Below are 19,158 nucleotides of genomic sequence, written 5' to 3'. Positions count from 1 at the left end.
GGAAATTAAAAAGATAGCAATCAGGGACACAGTGGAAATGAGCCAGCAGACATGGCTTCTCTTCATATGCTTACTGAACAGCTCAGAACAAGAGAGAAGACCAAAGCTACAGGCCTCTCAAGGACTCTGGCTCTATGCAACAGCATATGCCACTTGAGCTTGATTAAGAGGACAAAGTGTCTGCTACTAAAGTACAACTAGGAATGGCATTGTTTTATATCTTCAGTGGCCTTTCATTCATATTTTAATGTCCACCTGGAATAAGTCTACTCGAAAACTGATTGATCCAAATCACACCATAACATTACCTTTATTTATCAGATGAGCTCGTCAGCATATCTTCCTTGTACTCACCTTGGACCAGGTGTTCTCTTTGCTGAGCAGATCTGCATAGAAGTATGCCATCTTCCACTGACGTTTGTATGTGAAGCACCACATGAGTTCCCAATAGCACATGTGATGAAACTGCTTCCAATTCTGCTGGGCTTCACAACATTCTTCAAACCTTTTGATGGCCTAGAAAATCAGAAGAAAACCTTAAAGGACTACACCCCTCATTCAAAAATGTCAGTGCAGCTTTTGAACATCCTTGTCAAGCATGCACTCAGGCCAGAAGCCATACACTACTGTTCCTGTATCAATCACATACTACAATCAATTCTGACAGTCTGTATCTCCGTGAAAAGGGGGAGACAGAAATGGCACAAGATATCAATAACTTTGCCTAGAAACGTTATTTCTTACTTTTAATTCAATTTTGATGCTACACTTCCTCCAAGTAGTTCAGGGGGCATATATTGTTCCACACCTCCTACACTGTGAGATAGGTTAGGCTGAGTGAGAAAATACTAACCCAAAAGCATTCAGTGAGGTTCGAGGTTGTATGCAGCTTTGAATCTGCATCTGCCAAGTCCTAACAAAACACTATCACATCATACTGGTTCTCAAACCAAGAGCCAATTCACAGTTTAGTAGTAATTTAGTGTTGTTTCCACCCAGTACCTAACAATAATAGATGCTCCATTTATTTATGTTCAAGTATTTATATTCTACTTTTAATGCTCAGAGAGGCTTGCATGAAGTTAAAATAATAAAAGTTTAAAAACCCACCACTACACTCACACAGCAGAGCAGAAATAGTTGTAACCAGTCCAAAATCTAAAGCCAGAAGGCTCAAATGATTTAAAATGCCTAGGCAAATACTTCACCTGATGCTGAAAAAATGTCAGGCTTTGCACCAGGTGGGGAAGGTAGTCCACAGCAGAGACATTACAGCTGAAGGGCATCTCATCCAGTGACAGGGTTGCGCCAGTGGCAGTGGCGTAGCGTGGGTTGTCAGCACCCGGGGCAAGGCAAGTAATTTGCACCCCCTAACCCGTGGATTTGCGCCCCCTAACCCATGGATTTGCCCTAACCCCAGATGTTGCGCCCGGTGCGGCCGGCCCCCCCTGCACCCCCCACGCTACGCCACTGGCCAGTGGATAAGGACCTCTGAAGATGACCTTCATATATGGTCAGGTTCATGTGCAAAATAAGATGGCAAATAGCCTTGCTTTTCTACCGTGATTTGCTTACAATCTTTATTGAATCCTTCTTACCAAATCTGCCAGGTCAACCAGTTGCATGTCCTTCTACTTCTTTCAGACCAACATCCATTTGTCACTCTTAGTGTGGCCAAGTACTGTGCTGCAGAGAGCAAAACCCACCAGGAACTGTGATCATAAGGCCAAAGATTTCTTAAGCCCCAAGGAAGGTATGTGAAGGATAAAAACAAACTACTTACTCCATCCACATTGCCTCTTATTGTTTCTATTCTCCCTGCAAAAAACAGGAATATGGATCCCTGGAATAAATAAAGAAAAAACATTGGCAACAATTTTCATGTACATTTAATCATCTTTCTACAGTAAGATATTACATTGGTACACATATCAGGCCTATTTAAGATATATCTTACTTTTGGATATCGAGCCAAGTAAGGCTTAAGAAGTTTCTCTGCTTCTTCAACATTTCCTTTTCCTGTCCCTAAATTAATTGGGAGAACAAAAAATTAGAAAGTGGGGGTAGCCCAGACTTAGTTTACATTGTGAGTCCTTTCTACACTTTCTCTCAAGGCCAAATATAAACATTAATTTAGCTCAAAAATAATGGTGACACAAAAATATTAAAAGCAAATGATTACAGGGAAATCCTCATAAAAACTGAGCAGCTCCTAAATAGTCCGAAGATAGTTAGGCAACTCATTAAAACAAGTTTGGGCATTTACAGGTTTCACTGGGGAGGGGATCCTGTAAAACTGAAGCTATGGGCGCGAAGAGTCACACTTCTAGAATCAGCAACCCCAAGCTCCCTAAAGCTGCATCCCTATAAAGGCCTCGTATCATCTGATCCCAGTGACTAGGAAGACCTGTGCTAAGGTTTTTAAAACAAGTTAAAGAGTGGTTAGGGGAACAGCAAACACCTAACAAAATGCTTGCATTTATAGCTCATAATGTTATATTTCTGTTTAAATTGCTAGGATTAGCCTGGTTCAAAAATTGCCTATATGTTTTAAGCAGAATTTTGGGATGAGCTATGCATATATCTCAAAGTGCAAGTAGATAAATAGGTAGTGCTCTGGCGGAAAGGTAAACGGCATTTCCACGCGCTGCTCTGGTTCGCCAGAAGCGGCTTAGTCATGCTGGCCACATGACCCAGAAGCTGTACACTGGCTCCCTCGGCCAATAAAGCGAGATGAGCGCCGCAACCCCAGAGTCATCTGCGACTGGACCTAATGGTCAGGGGTCACTTTACCTTTACCTTTATGCATATATCATATCCATCTTAAGTGTTTCTTGAAGAAAATAAAAGTTTGTGAGGAATTAAGTCATACATGAAAAATGCTAAAGCTATTCTGAGTAAGTAATTCACAACCAGCTTTGTGATGAACACACTCCTTCCTATCTCCATGCCATTTTGGATGTATGAAGGGTCAACATTTAGAGAAGAAAATGAATCCTACCTAGCACAAAAGTCATGAAGGTATGATAGCAGAGTAGTAGCATAGTGCACAGCACGGACCTAAAGCTGTACACTGAGGCTCCTTCTTGAAGCTGTCGCAGACCATGTTCCTGCATCACAGTCAGATAAATGGTTGTAAATTAATTACACCTGTGGTTTGCTCTATTTGTTCCACTGTAACTAAGGAGAGACGTATCTTCCAACACCGAAAGTTAAATTGGTTTACTCAGCTAGTACAGGAGAACAATATCAATGTATGTCACCATAGTGCCCAATAAAGTTATCAGACATCTCTTTCACAAAACACCAAATGAATGAAGTAGTGATTACAGAAAATGCAACAACAATTAACATGTGTTCCCCTTAGAAGATGCGCCATTTGGTCACACAAAGGGCACAATGTATTGCAGTTTCTCTACAGCAGGCATGTAACGCAGCACTACCGCTCACTTTTCCAAGACCAGGATGCTCAGCTTAATCCCCCAACAGTATCTCCAGAAAACTTACCAGCTTGGCCCCCAGTGTCCACGACTGAGGTAAAAGACCTAATTACGCAGCTAAAAAACAACAGAGCCCCAGGCATTGATCACCTGGCCCCTGAACTTTTGAAGTCCAATATTGACTGGTGGGCACCTCTGCTTGCGGCACTATTCTCTCACATTAATTCATCTGGTTTACTCCCCAACAGCTGGGCCATTGCGGTAATCATCCCAATATTCAAAAAGGGCCCTACATCGGATCTGGCCAGCTACAGACCTATCAGCCTCTTACCTATAGTTAGTAAATTATATGCAAAACACCTCCACAATAAATTAATCAACTGGATTGATGCTGAGGCTATCCTTGTGGAAGAGCAAGTAGGATTCAGGCAAGGCAGATCTACTATAGACCATTGCTTCATCCTAGCCCACCTCATAGATAAGTACGCCAAGCAATCCTGCGGTGTGCTGTATGCTGCTTTCATTGATTTGAAAGCTGCTTTTGATTCAATTTCATGAGTAAGTCTACGGGCCAAATTAAACACCTCAGGCATAGATAAAAGATTATTATATCTGATTAACTGCCTTTATAAAGACATTGTGCTGAAAGTGCGTTGCTCTACAAATGGCCAACTTACAGGATCTGTCTCAGCCACAAAGGGAGTCAAGCAAGGATGCATTTTAGCCACGGCACTCTTTAACCGATACATAAACGACATGGTCCAGTGCCTAACATCTTCAGAATTCCACACTCCTAAACTGGCCTCAAAACCAATCTCTGTACTATTGTATGCTGATGATGCAGTCCTCTTATCCCAAATAAAAATAGGCCTAAAAAGTTTGATAAGAGAATTCTCAGTGTATTACCAGAGAGAACACCTGGTTGTAAATTATCAGAAAACCAAAGTTATGGTTTTCTCAAGAAAATATAGGCCCCACAGTTGGCGCATGGACAATCTAGCCTATTGAACAGGTCAAAGCCCCAAAAATGTGCAAAAGAAAAAGCATCCCAAAGTGCCAAGACTTTGACTCGCTTTTTCCATACAAAGGGTGGCAAACATATACCATCAGCCCTAGAAGCCTTCCAAGCTAAACCCCTAGCACAGCTACTATACAGGGCTCAGATTTGGACTGGTAACAACCTTAGCACTTTGGAAGCTGTTCAATCAAAGTTTCTAAGGCAGATTTTTTCTGTACCGCCATTGCAGGGGCAATCAGAATAAGGGCCACTAACTGACTGCTGATTCAGGACTTTAAATTGTGCTTTTATATCAAATTTCCTTTTCTGCATATACTGTAATGTTTTATTGTTGCTATGGCCATTGACTAATGTGAATAAAGTTTTATTTATCTTATCTTATCTTACTGTAATGTGTGTGTGTGTGTAGCAGTTCTTAGTTTTATCTGTACTGTATAGATGCCGACTAAATGCTCACAGTGGTGGCTCCTACCCTGAAATAATATTAGCTTAGAGAGCATTTGGGAGCCAGCTATGGGGTGCAACTAAAAATGTACTCATTTGTCCAGGCATTTGCTGGACTCCTGGCATTTCTGGCTACTGCAATCAATACTGATGTTTTACAGGTTTTTATTTATAGGATTTTTATTGTTGTCTTTTATTATTGCTCAGAGAAGTGCCTTGGTATGTCTTTTGAAATGAAAGGTAGCATATCAAAGATTTTAATAAATGAAACAACATAAACAAACATATACTTGCCTTATTTCCTGAAAACCCAACAAACTCCAGTAACCGTACAATCCTTGATGGTAACATAGACAAAGTCTATAGAAATAAAAACCAAAGAAAATTTGTGGGAAGAAAATTATCTGTAGATATACATTTATTTTACCTGCAACATCTCAGAAAAGATAATTTACAAATAAAAGGAGCAGAACAAGTTTCATATCAACCTCACCTAAAATGGCTTCCATATGTCATGTTTGCCATACCACACACCCCTCCATAGAACTGAGCACAATGCAATTTCTTCTTATTTGTTAGTTTATTTAGTACTACATGTTAAGCTATATTTTAGGGCAAACTCTCCTAAAGCATATTATTTACACATAATGTGGAGAGTTCCCATGTCAGCACAAGAAATAATGGGGCAGGTGTGGGAAGATGTTCAATGCCTTCACAGCCTTGGGCCAATTAGAGATAAGCAAGTCATGGGTCAAGTCATCTTACACCAGAGTGGAGAAAACACATCTCTACCAGGTAACAATCTGCCATGGTAATGAGGAAGGTCAAACAGTAGGTAGGGTTAGTTTTCTGTGTGTGTTTTTGCTTTTCCTTCCTCTGTTATGAAAGCAGCAGTATAAAGTGGTGCCTTACAGTCTTCTTAATTTGGAAATAAGCTTAACAAACATATCTAGAAGTGAAGCTGAACCAGTGCTTTTTTTCTGGGGGGTACGCAGGGGTACGCATACCCCTAAACATTTTGTGAATCTAAGTTTGGTCTCATTGAGGGGCGGTACTTTAATATGAATAGGAAAATGAGAGTACCCCTAAACATTTTTAAAAGAAAAAAAGCTCTGAGCTGAATCATCAGAAAAGAAGATTCCAGTATGAAGGAGCCACTTCTATTATTTTTGTTCACGTCACCTTTATAAAGAAAATCTTGACATTTGATGTACTTATACCTGGAGCCCTATTAGGCATTATGAGTACAAATCATGGTTCAGCAACTATCTGAGTTCCAGATTACAGGAAACCTTCTGCATGTACAACTAAACATGCAAAACAGCCACCCCACAGATAATTGCATAAACATCAGGGGAGGAGCATGCAAAGTTACTCCTCTGTTGCTGAACATGTGAGCTTATACACATGTGCAAACTAAGAGCCTTATACACTAGGAGGGGGGGCTGTCATCAACAATCGGTGGGGGTTGTTAAGCCTTCTCTCTCTGGCGGGGTTCAAGAAAAACTGGACTGTGCGCAGCAATCACCATTAGAAAAAAATATCCCTTCAGCACCAATTTCTAATAAAGGAGGATGAGGTGTTACTGGAGAGGGAAGGCTTAAATGTTACTTTCTTGCATACTGAAGGTACCGATGAAACTACCATCCCCTACTCCCAATATTTCCATTGTTTAAAAACCACAGTGCAATTGCTAATCACATAATTAATATAACTTGTAGTTAGCTAGCCCCTACAAATTCTACAAACAGCTCACAAGTAGCTCACAAGCAGATACTGATATAAAATATAAAATCGGAAGGGTCATAATGGAGGGAACCTTCCTGCAAATTAAAATTGCAATATCATAAAAGCTTTTCATCAGCACAGTAGCTCTTCAATACATAATGCTGCCCTTATAAAATTCTGATTACTGGCAAGAAACAAGCTATATATAATAGAATAATCTGAGCATTTCCAGTGTGACAAATATAGCTCTTGCAAACTTGATGAGTTTGAGCTTCAAGCACATGTTGTAAGGTTTCACACATTTCCTCCCTGAAAAGGCCTTCACACAGCTTAATTCATTTCCTGAAGTGCTTGTAATTTTAATCACTGTAGCCTAAACGTTCTGTATAATTGGTATCTTGTGATAAAATTTGCACAGGTGAAAAGCATACAAGAAATTATGGTGAGGACTAGTTTCTCAAAACTCAAAGCACAGAAAGCTTGTGGGGCACTAATTCTATTTTACACTGGGTGGCCAGTTATTAGAACCTGTGCTGAAAATCTTCACCAGTAAAGTGGTTTCCCAAATGCTCTATGGAGTAGTGATATGGGGCATGGACCCAAATGCTAACAAAGCCTTAGAAATAGTACAGAACAAATTTCTCAGGAAAGTGCTCTCGCTCCCCAAGGGGACCCCAGCGGCTCTTATCCGCACTGAAGCAGACATGACAACAATATGGGCTAGAATTGACTATCTGTGTCTAAGCTATGTGAAAAGACTCCAATCTCTCTCAGAGGAGAGATTCCCCGCTGTGTCCCACACTGAAGGAGAACAGTCCAAATGCTGGAAGGCTGACACCCAAAGCCTCTTGTCCCAATATCAATTACAAGATCTTCAGGTGACCATGAAGATGGATAGGAGGCACCTAAGAGATTGTCTCTTTAGGTCCGATGAAGAAAGGGATTTATCCACAATTGCCTCTACCAAAAGTTCACCATGGCTCCCACTTATTAAAACGGAGCACACCCAAGCTAGATATCTGACAAAGCTCCCACTTGCTGTACTAAGAATCGCTTTTACAGAATTATTATTCCAATCAATGGCCTCGATGGTGTTGGATGGTCGGTACAGCAAAGTACAGTACGAGGAGAGACTTTGTGTATGTGGGCAACCCTGTGTAGAGGATCTGTACCATTATTTATAGCAATGCCCACTATATATAGATCCAATAAACCGATTTATAAAACCCCTGCTTACGAATGGAATACACTCTAACAGGGTGGAAAGGGTGAAATGGCTGCTGAGCGATATTGATGACTTTGTAACCTATAAAGTAGCACCATATCCGTTGGCAGCTAAGAAGATCAGGAGAAAAGAGCTAGATAAAATAGCAGTCAACTGCAAAGGGGATTCGGACACTTAAACTGGCATATTTTACCTGAGATTTCCCTGCTATTCTAGCTTATGCAACAAATAATTTCTAGGAGACTTGACCGTGGTTTTTTGCACTGGTAGTGCTAAATTTTTTTATGGTTATTGCTGTTTTTCCTTTTGTTCCCCTTGTGAACGATGCCATGGCCTTTGGGCTAGTGCAATAGAGTCTATGAATGAATGAATATACAATAATAATCATAAAACGATCAACCATCATGACAAATTAAGAACAAACCACCACCAAAGGCTTGGGAAGTAAAGTGGCTTTAACCAAGAACTAAAATGCTAGCCGGTCACAACTCAGAGATTATTCTGGTTCCACAGAGAAGGCTCACCCTGGAAGTTGCCTTATATTGAGTCAGACCATTGGTCCATCTAACTCACTACTGTCTCTCCCAATCCCACCTGGAGATACTGAGGACTGAACCTGGGACCTTCTGCATGCAAACTTGATGCTCTACCACTGAGACTCGGCTCTTCTGCTGCAGGCCACAGTACAATCAGGAAGGCCTTACTCGCATACCTCAACAGCTGGGCAGGCTGATGTTGAAGAAGGCACTCCCTAAAATGGCCTGATCTCAAGTTGTTTAGAGCCTTCTAAGCCAGTACATGGGCCTTAGATATGGCTCAGTCGCAAACTGGCAGCCAGAGCAGTGAGAGAGTTACAGGTGGTAGGAAATCTCATAAGAAAGCAGCTCATAAAATGTTAATAGCCACTACATGGAGCTACTACCACATAGCAGCATTTTCAGCCACTGGAACCAATTCTTATGTAAAAGATGCCAACTTCAAATAATCTCTTGAACAGTCAAATATAAAGCCAGATGATGGAATACAACTCCCAACAGCCCTAGCCAGAACCATGTATACAAAAAAAACTGTGATACATACCAGATTAAATGCCCCAACTCCCAGCTTTACGCCGCCTTCAAAATGGGGATGATTTTCTCCTTTAACATAGTGGGGAGAATGTATTAGACTGTCCAGCTCCCTATCAAACCAAAAGATCTCATCAAAACCCAGAATGTAATCCAGTTCTAATACCAATCATGGTCTAGCACTTTGAAATACATGACAATAAGAGCTACTGCTAATATACCATTTACCCAATACCCACGGTATGAAGAGAGTACCAGAGATGGCCTTGCATCTTTTGAATTCCCTCCCCCCTGGGGAGGTGCACATCACCCACTTGCTGGTGATTTTAAAGAGGAGTAAAAAAAGTTTATTCTACTCAGACTTTTATTAATGGCCTCACTTATTTTTCTGATTCATTGCTGTTGTTTCAACTGTGAGTTTACTGGTTTTGCTTTTAGAGTCATATATTGTATTTATTAGTAACCACTCTAAGCTGCTTTATTAGAGTTTTTACTTTGAAAGTGCAGGATATAAATACATTAGATTGATTGATTAATTAAAATAAAATAAAATATCAGCCAGAATCAATTTAGACTAGAGTGAAGCCTGAGAAGTGCAGAGCAGCAAACATAATAAGCAATAACTTTTGATTTGGATGGATGCCTGGAACATAATAATTGTAAAAAAATATTAAAATGCTACAAACCTATATGTTTGATAACTGTTTCTGACTTTGATGCTGCCTTTGATAAAGCTAACCATGTTTTCATCCTAAGGAAAATACAATAGATCACACATTTCAGCATACGTGTACATGAAAATCCTCTTGCTTTTGGGGACAATGACTAAAAGTTAGTTACAAAATCTGGATGGTAAATACTTAAGGGTCAGTCTTTTTCTAATACATGCACATATACCTTTAAAAAAAAATCTTTAAAATTTTGATCTTGTTAAGTACCTAACGCAAATTTCAAAGCTCTAGCCCTTAGTTTGGATACATCAAGTAAAACAGAAGCAGAATAGTAGTATTCCTTATTAATTAACACTAGAAAAATGAGACAGGAAGTATTTCATCGGATAAGAACCTATTATTACTGACTTTGCACAAAAGCCGCTGTTCCTACATGCTATGTCATGGGCTTTGTAATGATTTGGACTACCAATGATTAGCATGGGGCCATCAGCTTTAGCTAATCCAAGACACATGCTGGACACTTGCAAAGGCATAAGAAACCTTAGAGAAAGCAGGCATCAGGAACAGTGTTCGACTGAATTGAACTTGCAAAATGCAACCAGGCCACCCTGACACTGTAGAGTTTGATAAGGATTCAACAAGCTGTCTCCATCTCAAATCGAGGACAAGGAAATCTCTGTGAAAAGTAATTACGGTAGATTCTGCCACGAGTTTTCCCTTCATTGGCTATTAATCTGTCACTGGCCCTTTGAGAGCAGCCAAATGGAACTCTGGGAAAAGGAGAGGGAAAGTCCACTCCGAGAGAGGTATATTAGGGCCAAACTAGAGAAGACACCACCCACACAATAAGAAGCTATGTATGTAAATAGCTTTTAAAAACTAAAAGTGTGGGAGGACCTTATGCAGATGATGAGCCTGGTGTGATGGATAGGGGTCTCAGTCTGGATAATCTTTAAAAAGTAAGTCATGTAATGCTAATCTTGTCTAGGATGGTCTTTAGAGCTGTGAATGAATATGGCTATCAATGTAGTCAGCTGAGCTGAAAATGTTGTCAACAATAAAAAGTTTAAATTTTCTACATATCTTCTGAAACAGCAACAAGAATTGTAAGTTATATTGTGCTCCCTTTCCAGGAGGAGGTAGCATCATGCTATGTACAGAACATATTTGTTCCAATACTTTGTTCCAATACTCCATACTTCAAGTCAGGAAAAAGGAGAATATGAAGAAATAAATTAGACATTGTAGCATGGGCTAAGAATACCACCTAGTGAGTAGAATGTGGCTCATAGACCACACATTGCTTACTTTTGTATTTTTTAAAAAACAAAGGTACCCCACTTTGCTACAGATGCAAATAATGGGGCAGAACAGTGGCAATTAAGGGAGATACTCCCCATTTGTTAAGTATAGCAGTTACTCTAGGGTGACGCTGCAAATGACAACCATGTGATGTCACTTGGTGCCATATCTAGGTTGTAGTAAGAGATGGGTATTTCAAATTCAGTTCAGTTTTGCTTTTTGTTTTTGATTAAATAGGATGGGCGTAGCAGTTATCTTTCCAAAAAGTAGGAAAACCAAAATAGAATAAGATAATACAACAGTTATTATTTCTTAAGAAAAGTACTGGTTTCTTAGTTTCAATGACATTCCCACCCATCCCTTGCTTCACAAAGAGTGGCAGGAAGCCTCAAGATTCAAGGCTGCCTTTAATAGAGGAGGTTAAATGGAATTTGCTTTACAAAAAATAAGCTAACCTACTTACAAAAAGGTAATAACTAAAATATGGAACTCCCTTTAATTTACAAGTAGTTGTTCGTGCATATGAAATGAAATGAGAAGAATAAGCCTGCAAATGAAGCTGTATACATCTCTGCAAATGTGGAGTTTTAGCAAGCTATCCAGTCCTCTTTTACATGAGTGCAGCATTAGACGATATGAGATTCTGAGAACCAGAAAGTTTCATCTACTCCCCTCTGCCCACTATCCATATCCCATAAGAGATCCACTAGGCTGAAAATAATAATACTAAGAATACTGTACCAGCTGCAATACTCTTCCACTCAGTTACAGAATGATTTATTAAGTCCCCATATTATGAACTGGAAACATCCTGACTTCCTAATTAAACTTGCTTCTCAGTGTGAGAGAAGCTACATGTTATGCAAAATGCATAAAAGCAAAGCTGCATGGTGTGGGTGGACGAAGAAAGAGATTCTTATTAACATCACTTGCCCGACTCACTGTGATCTTAGTAACTACGGTCTTATTGAAATTAACTGAGGCCTCACATTCCTGTTTCCACAACAATGTTCCAAAAACAAATGCTCTTACCTGAAGGAATGTAAGAGCAGCTCTCTGAAGCAAACATTCAGCATAGCAAATTTCTGCATGAATTTCCTCTTTTTAAAAAGGGGGAAAGGGGGAAAAAAGATATGAAGTGCATAGCAGGAAAGCTCCACCACCAAATGGAACAGTGTCATCATAACCACTACAATCTTCCACATTATAATACAAGCACACCTCAAAAATGTCCACATTAGGATGTCCTATTAAGGCTATTGCCTGGATGCCCTTGTTTTCGAAGATTAGGCAGGTGGTAACCTTTCCAGTTGTGGCTTCCCACCCACGCAATTCTTTCCCCACAGAGGCTTGCCAGCTGCCCACTCCTGAGCTGTTAAGCACCAGGTGAATATTTATTTATTTTACCAGGCAGTCATGTGGACAGAAACAGGAGCTAATGTTTATTTTTGTTTATTTTTTTACCTTCAGTTAATTGGTCAACATTGTGTCTGTGCACTAAATTGTTGAGTGAATCGGCCACGGTGGATTTCTTCCGAAACCTACATAAAAACAAAAGAGACTGGAAATGTAGAACATATTGACAAAAGCCTTTAGTCATATTGGCCTTCAAAAACTAAGCCTAACAATGCAATCTTATGCATGTATTATCAAAAGCAAGTCCAACTGCTGAAAGCTAAATAGACAGAGGAATGGAGTCTAAGTACATCTAAACTATATCTGCATATATTCTTCCTCCAATACCTTTGTCTTTTTTTTTATTTCAGTGCTTTTCCTCCACTCTGTCAAAACTTTAGATTCCAATCCAAGGATATTACAGACTTTAAATTTTAATTTATTACTCTGCAAAATGCCAAGTACACAGAACAATATGTTCTTATGCTCAAAGTGATTTAAGAAAAGGCTGTATGTATAATTAAAGGTTTCATATACTATTTTCAATTATCTTTTACATTACAGTGGCACCTCAGGTTACATACGCTTCAGGTTACAGATTCCGCTAACCCAGAAATAGTACCTCGGGTTAAGAACTTTGCTTCAGGATGAGAACAGAAATCGTGTGGTGGCAGCGCAGCAGCAGTGGGAGGCCCCTTTAGCTAAAGTGGTGTTTAAGGTTAAGAACAGTTTCAGGTTAAGAACGGACCTCTGGAACGAATTAAGTATGTAACCAGAGGTACCACTGTATTTCGGCATACTAAATTTTGCCATTATATTTCTATGTGTTAAAATTTCTGACTAGGAACAGTTGGGACTCAATGCCTTTATGTGGTCACCTCAAGCATTTTCTGACATAAACATTAATCTCTGTTTAAAGCGGTATGTTATTCTATAGTGTTTATAGTCCCACAATTGTCATTTTGGCTGCATGACAATAAATAAATATTTCCAAAATGGCTTACATGTGGCCATATGTAGGTAAAGCGCAAGTAAAATTATACCTTTCGACTTTCATGTAGATGACTGCATTTATACATGGTGGAATCCAACTGTCAAAAAAAATTATTGGTGGCACATGAAGGTTCCTAAGAATCCTTTAGCGTTTTCTGCTACTAAAACATTTTCTTCATTCTTACTGTTGCAAAGCTGCCTTATGTACTTATTCTATGCTTTTGACCATCTAGAATAATTCTCTGTTCTTACTTCTGACATATGGCTTGAGCTTCTTTCATTGTGTTTCCAGCATTCAGTATGTCCTGAGAGTCAAAGGTCATCATGGCTTGCATTTCCAATATGGTGGCATATGTCAATGCATGATACATACTCCCCTTTGTTCTGTGGGAAACAAGTTAAAGGGAGATACATCTATTCTATGATATTCACAGAAGCCACAATAAAGAGTAAAGGAATGAAAACAAAAACAATGGCCTTAAAGGTAGGAGGTCAAGGGAGTGGAGAGTTAGAAGCAGCAACACCCAGGATCACTGAAGGATATTTTAAAAGCAGGATTGGAAAACCAATCAGCCCGAGAGCCATATTCCTTCATGGGCAACCTCCTGTGGACCACATGTCAGTGGTGGGAAGGGCCAGAGCAAAATGGTACAGAATAACAGGTGGGACTCTTTCCTTTGTACAGTTGGCTACATTCCAGCCATGCAAAAACCAGGTTTCCATGCACACAAGTCCATCCAGGCAAGCAAGAGGCATTACCACACTTCAAGGACGCATTCCAGCCAAGCAAGAGCATTCTAGGAGGGTGAAGAGCAAGGTGTGATGGGACATGGCCTGGGGAAAAACCTGAGGGCTGGACAGAGAGGCCTAAAGGGCCACATTCAGTCCACGGGTTGAAGATTCCCCTCCCCTTAAAGAACTGTACTTTGTCCTTGAACATCACAGTGCCATTCACAACACAACAGCTTCTCTGAATAGCACAGAATAAACACTGCAGTTTTGCTGTAGACCTCATTTCTTAAATTTCAGTCCAACAATCCTATCAAGATTGAAGGGATCAGACAAGCAAAGATATAAGAAGGGCGGCCAAGGTGATACTGAACTGCTTTTAAGAGGCAGCATGATGGTACATGGTCTTGGCTTTACTTTAGCCCTTGCACATGTTTGAAAACAAAACAGCTGTGTCTGTACATCCTGCAACACATATTGAAAGGATACCTTCTGAAGTAAAAATCTTATCACCAGAAATGGAATCCCTAATATTAACATCTATTACTGAAATGTGTACTTACCTCAGAAATACTGAAGAGACCAAGCTCAAATTTTTACTAAAGTTCTGTCTGCTCTACAAAATTTTCTGGTTATAATTTTTGTTGGATTTGGTTTTCAGTGCTTAGAACATGTATTCCCTTTGTCATCCACTCCTATGGGTTTTCTCTCCCATCCCCCACAAGTATGTCTGCAAGTGTTGGATGGTGGTGGCAACTCAAGTAGACTATCTTAAAAAATGTTTTTAAGGGTTGGGTCATCGATTATGATCCTTTGTTATTAGACCACTTGTAAAGGTTCACACAATTGACTGCACTGGTATATGGTCATCTAGTTATTTGCACTACTATAAAAAAACAGAAAGATGGGAATGCAACAAAGACTGGGCTACCAGTCAGAAAGCACATAAAGACCTGCGTGCTGCCTTCTGTCATCTAATACATCCTAAATGGTCCTTCTAGGAACCTCATAGTTTTGACTGTTGCTACTGGTTCCTGTCAAAGCAGCTTCTCTCCTTATCTGTGGGCATTTTTTTCTCCAAACAGTTATCTCCTTCAAGCAAATTTAAATCCAAAAGATGTAGCCTCCCAGTTAATTACCATAAGACATATACGTTCTCTCATCTCTCCATTATTTGACTTCTCACCATCCAAACTGCAGTTCCTCAAGCTAGAGACCTTGCATTCAGCAAAGCTACACTAACACAGAAGCCAACAATGGGGCAAACCCTTAATTAAATTACAGTCTCCAAAGTAAGGAAAGGAGGAGCTATTAATCGACATTTAATTACACTAGATAAAGCACAGCAAACTGTTCTGTGGGGAACAATCTGCATTGGGAGAGAAGAGAGGGATTTGTCTGACTCACAAAGAGATCTTATTTATATGTTAAACTGGAGATAATCACAGCATACCCTTAAGGTTTGTCCACAGAGGTACTTTCTCCTTTTGGCAAAAGCCTTTCCACCTCACATTTATGACACTGTAAAATCAAACCCATTACTAGCCCATCAGGGTACTTGTAAATACAACCATTTAATGAAAGGTTGCTACTTCTTCTTGTAGTATATTTGTACAGATAGTTGGTGTGTTAGATACCACAGAGCAATCATAAAATGTGTTATAAGTGGTACAGAAGCCAGTAACTTATTAGCTTGTCTACTTGGGCTTGTCAACATATATTGACCCCCTGGGGTTGAGGGTCAGAAGAGGTAGAAAAAGGCCTGAGGTTGAAAAGCAGTTTAGGATGTATAGTGCAATCAAATTAACAAGGAACTATGAGCCTCATAAGGGACGCGGGTGGCACTGTGGGTTAAACCACAGAGCCTAGGACTTGCCAATCAGAAGGTTGGCGGTTCGAATCCCTGCGACGGGGTGAGCTCCCGTTGCTCGGTCCCTGCTCCTGCCAACCTAGCAGTTTGAAAGCACGTCAAAGTGCAAGTAGATAAATAGGTACCGCTCCGGCGGGAAGGTAAACAGCATTTCCGTGCGCTGCTCTGGTTCGCCAGAAGCGGCTTAGTCATGCTGGCCACATGACCCGGAAGTTGTACGCCGGCTCCCTTGGCCAATAAAGTGAGATGAGCGCCACAACCCCAGCGTCGGTCAGGACTGGACCTAATGGTCAGGGGTCCCTTTACCTTTACTATGAGCCTCATAAATAAAGGGCACAGGAATGTACAGAGTGAATCTCCTTTGCCAATGAATAACCTCTGCATTTAATAAGCTGATTCCACAATATTACAGTATTCTCATATCATGCTGTTTTACTGCTAAAAAATGTATACAGGTGTTGTTATTTTTCAGTTGTTTAGTTTCCTTTTTTATATAATCATAGAATCATAGTATTGATTTTATACTGACTTATTTTACTTTATTTTATTTACATTCCTAAGAATTTAGGTTGAGCCTCATTACATCTTTAACAAATGAACTCAGAAGTTTGGGAAACACTAGTTTACCTTTACGTTTGGGCAAGATAAAAGCATTGTTTTGCTTTTGCTTTTGTTTTCTCTCTCCATAAGATGTATTCTTGTATTCCTGTGCTGCACCTACAGCTTATATATTTCTCAGGTATTTTCTATGGTGTGTAATGGCAAACACAAAACCTAGATAAATTAGATAAAATACTTCCTTGTTCCTGCATTCAAGACAGGCATTACATGATGCATGAATACCAATTCAATTTACTAAGGCAATATAAAAACTTTGAAATAGCATTTATGTTACAGTCTTGGTCTTTCAATAAAAAGCTAGCAAAGTGCTTTTCTGTCAGGACTGGCAGGCACTCAGATCAGTTATGTTCAATACCATCAGGAAATTCAGTGCATTATTCTGATTCATATCAAAACAATGAAATCAGAATTTGAGAAACCTAATAACTAGATCTGACATTTAATCTACAATATATGGACTACAAAGAAGCTTTCATCTACACTGTTAAATCCTGAAATAGCTTTTGCCCATCAGCTTCTATGAGCTGGAACAAAGTAACCTTTTGTATTCCTTTGAGTTACCTGTTCCTAAAAGATTCATAAGTCCTCCCTGCATGAAGCGACCAGATTTGGTGTGTCAGCACCAGCATTTGGCAAAGGAAACAGAGCTAGGCAGCTAACAGAGTGATCCTAACTTCAATTTATGCATGCTCAATGAGAAAATAGACACCTACTAGGACAGAGGAAAATGGTCATTTTTGGTGGAAGCATCATCTTTCCCAATAGGTGAATCTCTAACTCATATTCTGGCGGAGGAGCTTAACCTCTTCTTTGCTCGCTTCGAGAAGGAGCCACCTGAGACGCCGGTATTACAGCCACCAGCCCTTAGGGGCCCCTCATTCACGGTAGAGGAGCATGAGGTGAGAAAGGTATTGAGGATGGTGAATCCGAGGAAGGCGGCTGGACCTGATGGCATCACTGGAAAGGTGTTGAAGGGCTGTGCGGATCAGCTGGCGAGGGTCTTTACTAAGATCTTCAACAAGTCCTTACACCAGTCTATTGTCCCACCCTGCCTGAAGTCGTCAACTATTGTCCCTCTGCCCAAAAAATCCACAATCAGTAGTTTGAACGACTACAGACCAGTTGCACTGACTCCAATCATCATGAAGTGTTTTGAGAAACTGGTGCGCCGTCATATTATTTCCTGTCTTCCATCAACTTTTGACAACTACCAGTTTGCATACAGGGCAAATAGATCCACAGAGGACGCTATCACCACCACTCTCCATGCTGCTCTGTCCCATCTGGAGCAGCCGGGGAGTTATGTGAGGCTGCTGTTTGTGGATTTTAGCTCAGCTTTTAACACTATTCTCCCCCATAGACTGGTGTCCAAGCTAGAGGCGATTGGACTCTCCAACTCCACCTGTCTCTGGGTTTTGGATTTTTTGTCAGAACGTTCTCAGAGGGTTAGAGTAGGGTCACATATGTCCACAGCCCTTAGCCTTAACACCGGCTCACCACAGGGTTGTGTGTTGAGTCCCCTGCTCTATGCTCTCTATACGTATGACTGTACAGCCATCTATTCCAGCAACAAAATCATCAAGTTTGCTGATGACACTACGGTGGTAGGGCTCATTTCAGGAGGGGATGAGTCCGCCTATCGGGACGAGGTGGAGCGGCTCTGTGTTTGGTGTGGAGAGAACAATCTGGCTCTTAATACGGCTAAGACCAAGGAATTAGTGGTGGATTACAGGAAAAAAAAGGCGGACATTCAGCCCTTGCATATCAATGGGGAACGGGTGGAGAGGGTGGCGGAATTCAGGTTTTTGGGAGTAACTATCGATCAGGGCATGACTTGGAGCGCAAATACCACTGCTCTGGTGAAGAAGGCCCAGCAGAGAATTTATTTCCTCAGACTTTTAAAGAAGAACAATCTGAGTGAGAGACTGCTGGTGTCCTTCTACCGAGGCTCCATAGAGAGCATTCTTACATACTGTATTTGTGCTTGGTTCTCCAGTTGTACAGCTAGGGAGAGGAAGGTGCTCCAGAAGGTCATAACCACAGCACAAAGGATTATTGGTCAACCTCTCCCATCCTTGGAAGAATTGTACGGTTCCCGTTGTCTTAGGAAAGCAAACAACATCCTGCAGGATTCATCTCACCCGGGATACAGTCTGTTTGCACTACTGCCGTCTGGCAGGAGATATAGAAACATCAAGTCAAGGACAAATAGACTGAAAAACAGTTTCTACCCGAGAGCTGTGGCCCTTTTGAATGCTGTAACTCGATAGTGTGACTTGGGAGATTGATGGGTGTGGGTGTGGGTGTGGCTGGAATGTGGTTTGTGGGTTGTTGTTGTTGTTTTGCTTTTGTTGTTTTTAAGGGATGGCATCCAATTTCGTTGCACTTGTGCAATGTTGCACGTGTGTAATGACAATAAAGAATCTATCTATCTATCTATCTATCTATTCCAATGGGACTACTGGTGGGAAGTGGGGCTGAGACGTGAAAGCGAACACCAACACAATGGCAACACTCCTTAAATCACTTGCCAATAGCTTCTAGTTAGTACCTAGTCACAGGAATGGTCAATCATATCATTATTAATTATTATTATTAATTATATTTTATTTATATCCCACCCACCTGGCTGGGTTTCCCTAGCCACTCTCG

At 40.5% G+C, this 19,158-nt stretch overlaps 1 protein-coding gene across 4 annotated transcripts in view; it reads right to left on the bottom strand.

The window, feature by feature from the left end:
* Nucleotides 1–19,158, bottom strand: part of TTC39A (tetratricopeptide repeat domain 39A) — a 56,476-nt gene that overhangs the window by 18,334 nt on the left and 18,984 nt on the right. For all 4 annotated transcript variants that reach the window (XM_083619588.1, XM_083619590.1, XM_083619589.1 and 1 more), the window contains exons 3-12: nt 13,539–13,670; nt 12,363–12,439; nt 11,931–11,998; nt 9,609–9,673; nt 8,936–9,035; nt 5,197–5,262; nt 3,002–3,110; nt 1,958–2,025; nt 1,784–1,843; nt 355–516 (exon numbers count right to left, since the gene is read on the bottom strand). In XM_083619588.1, coding sequence (XP_083475714.1) covers nt 355–516; nt 1,784–1,843; nt 1,958–2,025; nt 3,002–3,110; nt 5,197–5,262; nt 8,936–9,035; nt 9,609–9,673; nt 11,931–11,998; nt 12,363–12,439; nt 13,539–13,670 — 907 coding nt within the window. The remainder of the gene's footprint in view (nt 1–354; nt 517–1,783; nt 1,844–1,957; nt 2,026–3,001; nt 3,111–5,196; nt 5,263–8,935; nt 9,036–9,608; nt 9,674–11,930; nt 11,999–12,362; nt 12,440–13,538; nt 13,671–19,158) is intronic.

This window comes from Podarcis filfolensis (assembly GCF_964270895.1).
Source record: "Podarcis filfolensis genome assembly, chromosome: 6".
NCBI classification, from domain to species: Eukaryota; Metazoa; Chordata; class Lepidosauria; order Squamata; family Lacertidae; genus Podarcis; species Podarcis filfolensis.
This window is presented reverse-complemented; position numbering and strand designations above follow the sequence as displayed.